This window comes from Phocoena phocoena, chromosome 2 (assembly GCF_963924675.1).
Source record: "Phocoena phocoena chromosome 2, mPhoPho1.1, whole genome shotgun sequence".
Lineage (NCBI taxonomy): Eukaryota > Metazoa > Chordata > Mammalia > Artiodactyla > Phocoenidae > Phocoena > Phocoena phocoena.
Window position 1 is genome coordinate 23,959,547 of NC_089220.1, and position 16,040 is coordinate 23,975,586.

At 44.1% G+C, this 16,040-nt stretch overlaps 1 protein-coding gene across 8 annotated transcripts in view; it reads right to left on the bottom strand.

Moving 5' to 3' along the window:
• Window positions 1–16,040, bottom strand: part of NRXN3 (neurexin 3) — a 1,619,945-nt gene that overhangs the window by 1,133,092 nt on the left and 470,813 nt on the right. For all 8 annotated transcript variants that reach the window (XM_065871334.1, XM_065871333.1, XM_065871337.1 and 5 more), the window contains one exon: window positions 4,777–5,215. In XM_065871334.1, coding sequence (XP_065727406.1) covers window positions 4,777–5,215 — 439 coding nt within the window. The remainder of the gene's footprint in view (window positions 1–4,776; window positions 5,216–16,040) is intronic.

Consider the following 16,040-nt stretch of genomic DNA (forward strand, 5'->3'; position numbering starts at 1 on the left):
AGGTAGACTGCCTATTTCCTCTTCATTTGTTTGGTCTGGTGGGTTTTTACTTTGCTCCTTCATCTGCTGCATATTTCTCTGTCTTCTCATTTGTTTAAATTAGTGTGTTTGGGGGTCTGTTTTTTTACAGGCTGCAGGTTCGTACTTCCCGTTGTTTTTGGTGTCTGCCCCCAGTGGGGGAGGTTGGTTCAGTGGCTTATGTAGGCTTCTTGGGGGTGGGGCTGGAACTTGTCTTTCTGGTGGACAGGGCCACATATGGTGGTATGTTTTGGGGTGCCTGTGAACTTAGTATGCCTTTAGGCAGCCTGTCTGTAATGGGTGGGGTTGTGTTCCTGTCTTGCTAGTTGTTTGGCATGGGGCGTCCAGCACTGGAGCTTACTAGCAGTCAAGTCGAGCTGGGTCTTAGTGTTGAGACGGAGATCTCTGGGAGAGCTCTCGCCAATTGATATTACATGGGGCCCGGAGGTCTCTGGTGGACCAATGTCCTGAACTCACCCTCCCACCTCAGAGGCTCAGGCCTTACACCAGGCTGGAGCACCAAGACCCTGTCAGCTACAAGGCTCAGAAGAAAAGGGAGAAGAAGAAAAGAAAGAAAAAACAATAATAAATTTTTAAAAATTATTAAAATAAAAACGTAATAATAAAAACAAAGGGAATAAAAGGAAAGAAAAAAGGAAGAGAGCAACCAAACCAATAAACATATCCACTAATGATAACAAGCATTAAAAACTATACTAAGATAAACATAAAAATCAGTAACAAATCAGTCACAGACAGTAAACCCCAAGTCTACAGCTGCTCCCAAAGTCCACCGCCTCAATTTTGGGATGATTCATTGACTATTCCGATATTCCACAGATGCAGAGTACATCCAGTTGATTGTGGAGATTTAATCCGCTGCTCCTGAGGCTGCACAGAGAAATTTCCCTTTCTCTTCTTTGTTTGCACAGCTCCTGGGGTTCAGCTTTGGTTGTGGCCCCACCTCTGCGTGTAGATCGCCCTCAGGCATCTCTTCATGCCCAGACAGGAGGGGGTTAAAGCAGAGGCTGATTAGGGGGCTCTGGCTCACTCAGGCCCGGGGGAGGGAGGGGTACGGTTGTTATACTTGGAATGTGGGGCGAGCCTGCAGTGGCAGAGGCCAGTGTGACATTGCAACAGCCTGAGGCGCGCCGTGTGTTCTCCCGGGGAAGTTGTCTCTGAATCACAGGGCCCTGGCAGTGGCATGTTGTACAGCCTCCTGGGGGGTGTGGATAGTGACCTGTGCTTGCACACAGGCTCCTTGATGGCTACAGCAGCAGCGTTAGCGTTTCATGCCTGTCTCTGGTGTTCGCGCTGATAGCCACGGCTCGCACCCATCTCTGGAGCTTGTTTAGGTGGTGCTCTGCCTTCTTTTCGGAAGTCTGAGGTCTTCTACCAGCATTCAGTAGGTGTTCTGTAGGAGTTGTTCCACATGTAGATGTATTTCTGATGTATTTGTGGGGAGGAAGGTGATCTCCACGTCTTACTCCTCCATCATCTTCTGAACATGTTTCTTTATGTCCTCATGTAACAAACATGTATTGAACACCTGTTCTGTCTCTAGTATTGTTCTAGACATATACATGAACTTGACAGGCATGCTTGCTCTCATGGAGCTGATGTTGCACAGCAGAGGAACAGAAAATAAACAGATCACCCAATAAACAGAAATTGGAAAACGGCGAGTGGGAGGAAAAGAGTAAAATGGGTGCTACAGCAGCCCACGGGTTCAACTTGAAACTATATGGTCGATAAAGGCTTCTCTAAGCAGGTGAGAGGTAAGCTGAAACCAGGATGTTGAGAAGGATCCAACCATGCCAAGTCCCCGGGGGAGAATGTGCCCAGCACAGGGAATGGCACCTACAAAGGCCCTGGGACAGGCAGGAGTGTGGCTAGAGTACAGGAGGCCAGAGGAAGTCAAGAAGAGATGAGATCAGAGCTAGACCACGCACATGAAATCACAGAAGATGTAACCCTGGAGCCTGACCTGGGAACTTGGGAACAGGGATTCTAGTCTTTCTGACCCTGTATCAGTCACTGAACCCCTCTATTTCCTCAACAGCTCAACTTCCTAAACTGTTAAATCAGAGTGATATCTAAACTTCATGCCAGAAATTTTAGAAATTTAGTATTCTTAAAGTGCTTTATTGGTACCAAGATAACTGCGCCATCCATCAGCCAGCTTTCACTTATCTGAGTCTCAATTCCCTCAGCTATGACAAGGGAAAGCCTGAAGGGCCTAGAAGATCAAATGAGATCAAGAAAGTGAAGTACACTCTAAATCGCAAAGTCAACCCAGGGGTAGAAGAGTAGAAAGAGTATGAGGGGTCTCTGGAGGATTCAGCTAGGCGTGCTTCCCCCTACTCTTCCCTGGAAGTTTTCTCCTGGAGAAATCTGCTTTGCCTTTTTGCTTTTTCATCTTTTAAAAACCTACGTAACAATAAAAATGTCCCAGCCACCATTTTTAGTACTTTCTGTGCTTTTCTGGACTCAATCCTCAAAACAATCCTGTGAGGTAGGCATTCGTATTTCCCCTATTTCACAAATGAGGAAGTTGAGGCTTGGGTACTTTTCTTCTCTCTTGCAGTTTGCTTTCTTTACCCACCACATGTCCACAGAGTTAATCTGATCACCAACGAACAGGGAGGAGCATCTATTGCCAAGTAAGAACAGTACCCGAACTGATTTAAATAGTGGACCCTTAAATACATCCTGAGGAAATTTCATCCTCAGAGTGTGGGACCACAAGTGTTTTGAGAATCAGTCCCTCAGCTGGGGAGTGAAGATGAAAGTTTCCTGACATCACCTCTCAGTCATATTCTTCAGGACGAGCAGGGAAGGAGGTACCACAATTAGATACACTTGTGTTTTTATAACTAGTCATTTTAATACAGGTCTGTGAGAACATACCAGAAAATACCCTCATGAAGAAATGAAGTTTAGTATATCATGTTAAAATTTTGTTATGCTGCTTTTACATGACAACTATTTGTTTACTCAGTAAATTTTTATAAGCTTTGATCAAATTTATCAGTATTTCAAAGTATTAGCCAATGCCATAGCACCCAGGTATAAAATTTAAGGCTTCTGTAATCCAAACTTATTTGTCAAAAAATGGGTCTACTGATGGTTCTAACAAAACGAAACAACGGCCGTACTTGAAAAAGCAATTCGTGTTGAGAATATCAGAAACAGACATGTGGCGATTTTACATGTTCTAGCCTGCCTGTGACACAGATAGGTGACATTTAAGCTGTGCCAAGGTCTAGGTTAGTCAATCATGAAACCCATCAACCATGTCCGAACTCCAGAGACCCAAAACGCATTGTCTTAAAAAACCAACAGGAGTGTGTCCCTTATAATTCTGAGACAGCTTTCTAGCTCTCTGCCCCTGCTGACATTTTTTAATGGATAAACTTCAAAAGATTTGGCCTCAGAAATGATTTTTTGTGTATTTTTCTCTTAAAAAAGAACAAAATGTTCATTCTTGCCCAACAAGCACATTTAATTTGAAGCCTCTTGGTTCTGATCAAATTTCAGGCAATTGATAAGGCATCCTGCTGGGCAATAAACCATCCAGGTCTGCAATCTGCCACCTGTCTGCCCTCTGCACAGAACCCAATCAGCTGCTTACCTAAGGGCAACACTGCTCATCTCCGCCACCCCTCTAGCTCTGGAATTACGCAGAAAAGCCATCCCTGCAAGCTCAGCCATTAGTGGCTACAGCCTTTTAGGGGAACCGATTGCTTTCTATTGTTGGCCAAATGCAGAAATGTCTAAAAGGAAGACATTTTTGTGTTTACCAGGAGAGTAAATCCTTAAAAATATGAAAACATAGCCAAGACCCTTATTGAGTACAATACTACCTAAATGGAGAATCAGGAAATAAGTGTGAAATTCAAATGCTCTAATTACTTCTCTGGGTGAAATGCCCTTTTTCTGATGCACAGAATGTGACCTTCACTGCCACATGTCCACAGAAAGTGAGGCAGACTGTTCAGGCGTTCAAAAGCCTCAGACTCTCTATTTGTGTTTCCTTCCCCTGCTCCGCTTTGTTACTATTCCAGAGTGGCTATGTACTGCCTGGGGCTAGCTTGCTTGGTCTGCAGCTGCAGAAACACACAAAGCCGTTTAAACCCAATGTAAAAGGTTATGAAGAGGAAGGGAAAGTTAGTGAGGTCTGAGCAAAGAGTGAAATATAGGCTTTCACACCAAAGGCAGGCTTTAAATTGAACATGACTTTAGGAAAAATCAATTTGCCTTTTCCTTTCTTGTCATAATTTTTCCCTGCAATATGACTCTTGCCAATTACTGAAGGGTGTTTCACTGCATAAACTCTCGCACAGTGCAGCTTATCCTACAGAGTAATCACACAATGCAGCATCTGTGATGTCACAATTGGTTTCCATGGTGATGGAAAAAGGAGAAAAAAGAGGGAAAAAACCCATCACACAAGTGACATGACAGTCACTTTGGTAGCAGCGGAAATGCTGCTTGTAAAAACATCCTTAGCCCCAGGATCTTGGAGGTATCGCTGAGACCATTGTGCAGTGAGTGACAGGGGAGATGAGGAGAATGTCAGCCATCGATGAGACAGGTGTCTGGTTCAGAAACATAATCTTACACAATCATATAACAAGCATTAAGGAGAAAAGCAAAAGAATCAACAAGCACACAAGTCACAAAAACTAAAATAAAAAAATATAAGGAAGCAGAAGCTTTCCCCTAGTCTCAGTCACACACCCTGCTTCTTCCTACCTGATCTGCCATCTCGCTGAATGTCCACATGGTACCATTCCCCATCGTTGGCTTTCTTCTGAGTGGCTTTCACTTTAATGGTGCCTGAGCCCATGTCAAGCAGTAGGTACAGGTTGCCATCGAGGAGTTCCACGGCAAAGAAGTCCACCTTGGTGTTCTTCTGGCTCCGAGCATCCTTCCTCTCTTGGGGCTTGCCGTGAGTGAAGAGGATCAGGCCGTTGGGCTCAGTGGTGCGAAAGTCAAAGGAGATAGAGCCCATGCGTTTGGTGTTCCATTTGGGCAAGCTGATGTAAGCCTCCGGGGTCTCAAAGTTGATGGGGTCCAGTGTGGCCACATTCTCACACTTGAATACAACCTCACCGTAGATTTTCATCTTGGTGTCCCCAATTCTGGCCAAGCGAGACAGCTCCAGACGGATGTCATTATTCTTATAAACAACCTGTCAAAAGCCAGACAAGTGCTACATGAATCAATCTTGCAAACAGTAACCATCCATCGCTCACTGGGCACCCAGGGAAAAGGCCCGAAATGAAGCTTCAGGACACAACAGTCTGAAACAATGAGAAACATGAGATACAGCACTTGAAAAAGCATCGGCACAGACCTCTGAGGTGCCCACAAGCCCTGAATAAGCCCCTGCATTTCCATTATATTCCTTTCGTCTGTTTCCTTCTGGCCAATTTTTTGCATTGTCAGAAAGTTAAACAATATAAGCTTGCAAGTAGGAATCAAAAGAGACTGAGCTGTACAGACACAAATACTTACCTACAGAGATATTTACTGAAATGTCCTCAGTAAAAGACCAGAAACAACCTAAATGACCAGCAGTAACAGACTGGCCCATCTTTAAAATGGAACATTATGCAGCCCTAATAAACAAGGTAGTGCTCCCAGTTTTGACACAGATACTCTGAGTAACATTAAGTGAAATTAGTAAGGAACAGGACAGCGTGCATTATGCTATCATTGTGCAAAGAGTGTGTGTGTTGGGAAGTGTGTGTTACATGTATATATGCTTGTAAATGCATAAAACATTTTTGGAAGGAAACACGAGAAGCTATAAAATCGTCACTGGGGAGAGGATTTGTGGGATTAATATTCAGGAGTGGAGGGAGACTTACTTTTCACTCTACCCTGTTGTATTGTTTTTCTTTTTAAAGAAGATTATTGAGTGTTAAGCGTTGGTGGAGAAGGAGATCTGTATTTTTTTTTGCACAATTGCACATGTCATCTATATACACACAGTGAGAGAATGAAACACCCTAAAACATTTTTTTAAAACCTATTATGACTTTCTAAACCTGGTATAATCCATATAAAAGCAGGGATTAAACTTGTTCCCCAAGATCAGAATTTCTAAAAGGTTTTGCTGTTACTAGAACCGAATTTTGATGCAGTAACCTTGGATGGGTCTTGGTCCTCTGATCTCCATGCAATGTCACATCCATACTATAATAATAAACAAGCAAAAACAGAAGGCAAAGGGGCTAGCATTTGAGTATTGGTTATGCAAACCACGTTGCTAGGTCCTTCACATTGTCTTATTCAAATTCTAGATGAGGACCCCCATTTAGGTTCAAATCCCACATCCACTACTTCTAAGCTGTGTGAACTTCAAAGTTATTTAACTTACTTGGGTCTGCTTCCTCCTCTGAAAATGCGAATATAGGAGTAGACTATTTCTTAAGGATGAAATGAGTTAATACACGCAAAGAACTTAGAAGTGGCACATGGTATGGGCATAAAAATCTCAGCTATTTGGGGGTGGCTGTCGTGGCTGTTAACTCATTTTATCCCTTCCACAGAGAAGGTTGTCTTATCCTCTCCTTTTTTAATAAAGTAACAAGACTTAAGTGCTAAAGTCTTACAATCCATCTCAGTGATAAAAAGTTAATTGGATGAGTCATTCCAGTATATACTATTTAATCCCTAACATCCAGCTGTAGAACTGCTTCCCTTCTCTCCAACACCAGGAGAGAAGCAAGCAGAGATATTTGCCTTTTAATATCTAACTAACAACAAAGAATTGAAAATGTCTCACCTACTAGATGACCTTCACCATGGGTGTAACCATAGTCAATAACACTGAAAATAATAACAATGCTAATATTTACTGAGCACCTACTACCAGGCACTGCGCTAAGGATCTGAAGCCTAGCAGCCCATTAGATCCTGACAACACCCATTTGAGATACCTACCATCATTCCCCCATTTTACAGATGCAGAAACAGACATGGAGAGTAGTTAAGGAACCAGCCCATGGTCACACGGCCAGTAACTGGCAGAGCAGGACTTGAACCCAGGAGTTAGCCTCCGGAGTCCACGTGCTTTACCACTTGTGGACACTCAGAACAACAACAGTTACTACCAGCACCCGTGAAGCTCATCTTTAATAATACATAGAAAATCATGCATATTCATCTTCCCAATTCAAGAACTAAATTTCTCATCTTAGCTCTCCTGGACTGACCGTGTGCAAAGGGGAAAAACTGCAAGATCCTTAGGCAAACACTCAAGTGACTAAACGAGAAAACAAACAATAAAAGGTCAATGACCGACAGCTTCTCCCCTTCTAACTCCCACTCCCCAACATGTGAGATCTCTCTGTCATAACCAAACTTCAACTTTCTCTGAATCTGGGTTAAATGCCTATGACCAGAGCTCTTGTAAAGGTTAATTATTAATGTAGAACAATAGCTCATCCCAAAGGGACAGACTAAGGCTTGGCTTCGTTGAACTATAAGTGAAGAAAGAGCTCAAACATCCCTACAGGAGGCAGAAGGATAAAAAGAAAAAGGCCTTTTAAAAGGATGCAGCGTCCTATGAGGAGGAACTCTTCCGTGAAATGGGTATATGACCAAGACTGGGACACACAGTGAATAACTACAATGCAGATTTCTGGAGAGACAGACAAGAGAATCCGGGCCAGAAACTGCCAGACAAAGACTTCTCTCAGAAGCTATTTGAAAATGAGCTCTCTATCTACTCCACGGCCCTGAAATTACTTGTCTATTTATATGCAGTTTCCACACCTTTCCCACTGACGACTGGATAACCTCTTTGAGTCCCATTTTATTTATTTCCAAAGGCAGGCGACTCAATACCTATTCTAGAAACTACTCCCTTCCCCACCCCCCAGGCAGTTATCGAGATGAAATGGGATATTATACATGATAGAACACAGAAAATCCTCAATGGTACACAAACCTACGAACAAGCAATAGTATACCTTGGTTTCCAGCAGTACTGGGGTACTGGTGGAAACTGACAGGGGCCTGGACTGATGCTCTTCTCCTACCAATAAGAAAGGGATAGGAGGGCAGGGGTCTTGTAGCCCAGTGATACTCAGTTGAGAAATTCCATGGCTGGCATCTTCACCTTCCCTCCCTACCCCCCTGCCCAGTGCAAGACCACGGCATGGCCATGAAGAAGTGTAGTAGTACTTTGGGCAGAGCGTCGTGGCAAGAAACCCTGCTGGACCCCCTTACAAGGCAAATTAGTATCTGGTATAGTATTTTCCATAAATTCAGACTTTCATCTAAGTGAACGCTTCCCCCCATCCCCCCGCACCCGATGACTGAACTAGGAAGAGATGTGGCAGCAAGTGACAGAAAGCAGCCTTGGCTGACAATGGCCCCAACAAGGAGCAATTAAGACAGAGTGGTAACAGCTCCCCGCGGGAGATGACACACAACCTGGGAGGCACAGAGGCAGAGTCAAGAGAGTGACAAGCACATCTGACCACCCCAACCATGGGCTTGTAAAAGCTGCTGTTTGGACTTGCAGCTCATGCTTAGAAGGCCAGACAGTAAAACAGCTGAGGACTGAGTCTCAGGGTTAAGACAGACTCTCTTGGAACAGCTACTCTTGTATGTCTCCCTAATCTTTGATACAGAGGCACACAGGAACAATACCAGGAGTAAGACAAGCCCTGACAACACGAACAATACAATGAAAACAGCTACCACCTATTGAGAGCCTACTATGTACCAGACACTTAATAAAACTCGAATGTATATCATCCAAATTAAGGAAGTGAAATAGGAAGCATCAGCATCATTTTGCAGAAAAGAAGCTCAGAGGTGATCGGCACTTGCCCAAGATCATATAGCCCCTTAAGGGCATAACCAGGACTTGAAGCCAGATCTCTCTGACTGCACGGGGGCAAGGCCATCCTCCAGAGGTGGCAATTTCTAAGCTCTCTGGTAGCACATGCCTACCCACAAAGCATAAACCTCTTAAGTCAGGCACATAAAACACACCCAGCTCCGTGCAGAGGTGTTAAGCCCTTCATACCTGGTCTCTCCTCTCTATGGGATCCCTACTACTCCCCACTCCAAGGCAACTTGGAGGCCTCTGTGTGAACTCAGTATTAGAACTTCTACATACTTGCTCACCTTGTAGGTTTCCCAGCCTACAGTGCCTTCCTCTGGTCTCCAGCCTCTAATGGTGCCCCTTCACCAGGATCTATATCCAAACTCATTCCAGGACCTCTCTGACGACTCTGGTTCTTACTGATGCCCACCATTTGATAAACTTAGAATTCTCACATTGCCTGCCTATGATGAAGCTGTCTGCCTTACTGGCCAAACCACTAAGCCTGGTTTGAAAAGGAGAGGCTGTTCTAATCTACAAGATGTGCTTTTTCGTGTTAAACTCTTCCATGGCGCTCGAGGCATATAGCAGGTCCATGAGAGTGAATCTAAGGGGGAGAGACAGTCCCAGTTCACAGGAGTATTTTTCTCCCTCTTCCATCTTATCCCAGGACACCTTGTTCTCAGCTTTCTGAGAACATTATGTCCACAAATTCTGCTGTAAATGCCACATTCCTATGCACTTCAGCAAGGGATCCGGAAGGAATGGGGGGAGTGTGTGTGCCCCGCAGTGTCCAGATGCCCTCTTAGTACTGTTTCTTCTGTCCAGGAAGAGAAGGTTTACCACGTGGCCTTTCCTTTCTCTTGTTTTTAAAGCGCCTTTAATCCTCTATGTGTCTGCACATAGGGCAATTTCAATAAAAACCACCATGTCGGCTTATGGGACCATGATTTACAGGCCTGTGACCTGATGTCTGAGCACCTGATCCAGGTCAGTGGAGGATATCTGAAGTCAGGACACTGGGGGACATTCTCTGGAGTATCTAGGCCAGACGAAACAGAACGGTGGCAAAAAGCCAGTGTCAGGGGGCCTTGATGTGGAACAGTGTTGACAACAAATCCCAATAAAGCCTTTCAACTTTATACCTGTGTGTGGAGCAGTTTACATACAACAAGCAAAAGACAAAGATTTGTTCCCCACCCCAACTTAATCCATTGACAATAGATAATAACAAAATGAGCCTATTCTCTTCAGCTTACAGGATGGTGCAGCTTCTCGATAGATTTTGCAGGGGGGGCGGCGCTAATCTTCTTATCATGTGACATTCCTACTCAGGGTAAATAAATAAGAGGCCCTGTGAAAGAATCTTGCTTCTGGGGTTGCCACAGAATCACACATCCTACTTTCTCTCCACCACTTCCCCTCCGTCCTTCAGGCAACTGATGACTCTGGTCGGCTGTGATTTTCTTTCCTATGAATTATCGGCTCCACTCATTTGTCACTCAAAACACTCAACCTTGTTATCTTTGAATAAGCACAGGTCTCATCTTTTAAGCAAACCTCAAACACCTTATTAGCAAACAATACACATTACAGCTTTTAAAATCTGAAACAGCACCTAGTTGTACAGGTGCTTAATAAATGCTTGAATCTTCATTAAATTAGACATTGGGCTCAAGTGGCAGCACAGGGTAGTGGTTAAGATCACGGACTTCACAGCCACCCTAAGTGGGGTCTGAGCTCTGCTCCACCCTTTGGACAACAGTTAAGGTGCCTCAGCCTCAGGTTCTTCACCTGTAGACTACAGGTAACAAGTCTCACTTCACAGGGTTTTAAGAAATAAATGAGATAATATGATCATATGTAAAGGTACTTTAGCAGCTCCTGGCACTTCATAAGCAGTCAATAAATGGTAGTTATCACGATTAATTTTGTTATTCTCTTTGAGAAGCCATAACTAGATCACCAGACAGGATAGCCTGGCATGGAGTCATTAGAATGGAAAGATTGCCTCAGAGGCTAAGTTCTAAGCCAGCTGTCAGCTCGAGAGACTCGTGACAGACTCTGGATTTAACAAATTCTGAAGTTAAAATAAGAATTAAAAATTATATAATCGCCTAATGTGGCATTTATAATATGTGAAAATGCCTAATGGTAGCTATTCTGTCTCTCATACACACACCATGCCCTTGCACAGACTTAGGATTCATTAGCATTAACATCATCATCTATCACAGTGCTCCACTGACCAAATTCCAACAGTGAAGTTCAAGCACAAGTGGGGCAGCAGATGGTCCCCCTAGCTTCCAAAGTCAGAAGAAGCTAATATTTGGCATGGCTGGAGCCACATCTACATCTCTGGTCTTTCTAACAGGGATCAGTAAACTAACTCTGCCTGATGAGCTACAGCTGACATCCAACCTGGGGCCCAGAGTCCCCACTGCTGCATAGCAGGGACACCACCCTTTTCATGCTTTATATTCTGTTCACAGTGGTCAGGATCTGCCAAAGATGAAAACTAAGCACCAGAAATAGAAAATGGGAATTGAGTTTCAGACTTGCAAGGCAGGAGCCAAAAGTGTCTAAGTTCTAGGGCTCAAGATAAAGGCCAAAAAGACTCCAGGTAAAGTTGAAACCAGTAGTAGAAATGTTGGCAATTAATTAAATTTTAAAAAGGCTGTGTGATCCAACATTCTGTGGGTCAAACAAAACATATCTGAAAGCTGGGTCTCACCAAAGACTACCAGTTGATAGTTTCTGATCTATGGTTTAATTTGTAAGAGAGTGGTAGGCAAAGCTAAAAGGGACAGAAAGCAAGCAGTAGTAGGAACGATCCAGACAAACTTGAGAACTGAAGTTGAACCAGCCAAGTCCTCAGTCCCTTCCTCATTTTAAAAAAAAAAGAAAGAAAGCCATCTATCACCTGGCCATGCAAGCAGTCCAGAGAGAGACAGCACACAAGCAAGCACTATGGACCAGCCAGTTACTCTAACCTCATAAACCCAGGGCGATGGGTGCCAGTCCAAGAGCCTCACTAATGATGCAAGTCATTATCACTTACACGCAAGACCACAAGACTTAGACAAACGTTTATTTTGATGGATTCTTTGTGAGAAAGCAATGATCAGGTAAGTCTGTGCTCAACTACAGACAGAAACACTAAGAAGTTTAAGACTTCCAACCTTTGGCATCATGAAAGTCTCAACTTTATTCTTCTCAAGAAGAACTTTCTTAGGACTTTTATTCAGCTAAAAAGGCTGATTAAGAACATATGGCTATGTATCTTGTAGAAAAAATTTTCAACCAATCCAATTTGTGGGGTATTTAGGATACTGTCAAGGTTCAGTCTGTCACAGGAGATAAGATGTGTCAGTTCAGGCTGCATCATCCTCACAGAGCCTGCTAAGCTTTTCCTAAATTAATGAACCACAGACTTGGCATAACCAGAACCAGGCAAAGAAATAAGAGATGAATGCGCATGTATGGGCCATAGTTCTCCAAGACCGGCCTTAACAAATACTGAAAAAGTTTCCAGATAATTTAGAGAAGATTTCCAGGTGATCCTTTTAGCCACACCTAGATAGAAAACTCTCCCACCTCTTAGAGCCATATGGGCAAATACATTTCTCTACTCTTCCTTCCTAAATGATGGAATCCACTGTGAATTGATGTAATTCTATTCTACTCCCTTTCTCATTAAACCCAGATGAAGCCTCAGAATTCTCAACGTACTGCTCTATAAGGTTACCACCAGTCCCAGAGCTGGAACTCGCAGTGAATCTTATCTCCACTCTGGCTATCCTCTAACACAAAAGCCAACTTAATGTAAATTAAGAATATGAGGAGAGGGCTTGCCTGGTGGCGCAGTGGTTGAGAGTCCGCCTGCCAATGCAGGGGACATGGGTTCATGCCCTGGTACGGGAGGATCCCACATGCCGCGGAGCGGCTAGGCCCGTGAGCCATGGCCACTGAGCCTGCGCGTCCGGAGCCTGTGCTCCACAAGGGAAGAGGCCACAATGGTGAGAGGCCCGCGTACCGCAAAAAAATAAAAAAATAAAAAAATAATATTAGGAGACCTTCAAGATGGTGGAAGAGCAAGACGCGGAGATCACCTTCCTCCCCACAAATACAACAGAAATACATCTACACATGGAAAAACTCCTACAGAACACCTACTGAACGCTGGGAGAAGACCTCAACCTTACCAAAAGGCAAGAAACTTCCCACGTACCTGGGTAGAGCAAAAGAAAAAAGAAAAAACAGAGACAAAAGAATAGGGACGGGACCTGCACCTCTGGGAGGGAGCTGTGAAGGAGGAAAGGTTTCCACACACTAGGAAGCCCTTCACTGGTGGAGATAGGGGGTAAGATTCAGAGCCACAGAGGAGAGCGCAGCCACAGGGGTGCGGAGGGCAAAGCGGAGAGATTCCCGCACAGAGGATCAGTGCCAACCTGCACTCACCAGCCCGAGAGGCTTGTCTGCTCACCCGCTGGGGCGGGCAGGGGCTGGGAGCTGAGGCTCGGGCTTCGGAGGTCAGATCCCAGGGAGAGGACTGGGGTTGGCTGCATGAAGAGAGCCTGAAGGGGGCTAGTGCGCCACAGCTAGCTGGGAATGAGTCCAGGAAAAGGTCTGGATCTGCCTAAGAGGCAAGAGACCATTGTTTCAGAGTGCACCAGGAGAGGGGATTCAGAGCACTGCCAAAAAGACTTCCAGAGATAGGCGTGAGCCACGGCTATCAGCACAGACCCCAGAGACAGGCATGGGATGCTAAGGCTGCTGCTGCAGCCATCAAGAAGCCTGTGTGCAAGCACAGGTCACTATCCAAACCGTCCCTCCCGGGATCCTGTGCAGCCCGCCACTGCCAGGGTCCCGGGATCCAGGGACAACTTCACCGGGAGAACGCATGGCGCGCCTCAGGCTGGTGCAACGTCATGCTGGCCTCTGCCGCCGCAGGCCCGCCCCACACTCCGTGCCCCTCCCTCCCCATGGCCTGAGTGAGCCAGAGCCCCCGAATCAGCGGCTCCTTTAACCCCGTCCTGTCTGAGCAAAGAACAGACGCCCTCAGGCGACCTACATGCAGAGGCGGAGCCAAATCCAAAGCTGAGCCCCTGGGAGCTGTGCGAACAAAGAAGAGAAAGGGAAATCTCTCCCAGCAGCCTCAGAAGCAGTGGATAAAAGCTCCACAATCAACCTGATGTACCCTGCATCTGTGGAATAACTGAATAGACAACGAATCATCTCAAATTGAGGAGGTGGACTTTGGGAGCAATGATATATATTTTCTTTTTCCTTTTTCTCTTTTTCCGTGTAGCTGACAGGGTCTTGGTGCTCCGGCCAGGTGTCAGTCCTGTGGCTCTAGGTTGGGAAGCTCAGTTCAGGACATAGGTCAACCAGAGACCTCCCGGCTCCATGTCATATCAAATGGCGAAAGCTCTCCCACACATCTCCATCTCAATGCTAAGACCAGCTCCACTCAATGACCAGCAAGCTACAGTGCTGGACACTCTATGCCAAAAAACTAGCAAGACAGGAACACAACTCCACCCATTAGCAGAGAAGCTGCCTAAAATCATAATAAGGTCACAGACACCCCAAAACACACCACTTGCCTACCATGGGAAAGGAAAGAGTCAATCAAGTCCAGGAAGCACAGAGAGTCCCATACAGGATAAATCCAAGGGGAAACGCGCCAAGACACAAATTAATCAAACTATCAAAAACTTAATACAAAGAAAAAATTTTAAAAGCAGCAAGGGAAAAACAACAAATAACATACAAGGGAATCCCCATAAGGTTAACAGCTGATCTTTCAGCAGAAAATCTGCAAGCCAGAATGGAGTGGCAGGACATATTTAAAGTGATGAAGGAGAAGAACCTACAACCAAGATTACTCTACCCAGCAAGGATCTCATTCAGATTCCATGGAGAAATGAAAACCTTTACCGACAAGCAAAAGCTAAGAGAATTCAGCACCACCAAACCAGCTTTACAACAAATGCTAAAGGAACTTCTCTAGGCAGGAAACACAAGAGAAGGAAAAGACCTACAATAACAAACCCAAAACAATTAAGAAAATGCTAACAGGAACATACATATCAATAATTACCTTAAATGTAAATGGATTAAATGCTCCAACCAAAAGACACAGACTGGCTGAATGGATACAAAAACAAGACCCATATATATGCTGTGTACAAGAGATGCACTTCAGACCTAGGGACACATACAGACTGAAAGTGAGGGGATGGAAAAAGATATCCCGTGCAAATCAAAAGAAAGCTGGAGTAGCAATACTCATATCAGACAAAATAGACTTTAAAATAAAGACTATTACAAGAGACAAAGAAGGCCGCTACATAATGATCAAGGGATCAATCAAAGAGGAAGATATAACAATTGTAAATATTTATGCACCTAACATAGGAGCACCTCAATACATAAGGCAGATGATAACAGCCAGTCATAAAAGTGGAAACCGACAGTAACACAATCATAGTAGGGGACTTTAACACCCCTTTTCACCAATGGACAGATCATCGAAAATGAAAATAAATAAGGAAACAGAAGCTTTAAATAATACATTAAAGATGGACTTAATTGACATTCATAGGACAGTCCTTCCAAAAACAACAGAATACATTTTCTTCTCAAGTGCTCATGGAACATTCTCCAGGGTAGATCTCATCTTGGGTCACAAATCAAGCCTTGGTAAATTTAAGAAAATTGAAATCCTATCAAGTATCTTTTCCAGTCACAACGTTATGAGACTACATATCAATTACAGGAAAAAGAAACTGTAAAGAATACAAACACATGGGAGCTAAACAATACGCTACTAAATAACCAAGAGCTCACTGAAGAAATCAAAGAGGAAATTAAAAAATACCTAGAAACAAATGACAATGAAAACACGATGAGCCAAAACCTATGGGATGCAGCAAAGGCAGTTCTAAGAGGGAAGTTTATAGCAACACAATCCTATCTCGAGAAACAGGAAACATCTCAAATAAACAACCTAACTCGACACTTAAAGCAATTAGCGAAAGAAGAACAAAAAAACCCCAAAATTAGCAGAAGGAAAGAAATCAAAAAGATCAGATCAGAAATAAGTGAAAAAGAAATGAAGGAAACAATAGCAAAAATCAAGAAAACTAAAAGCTGGTTCTTT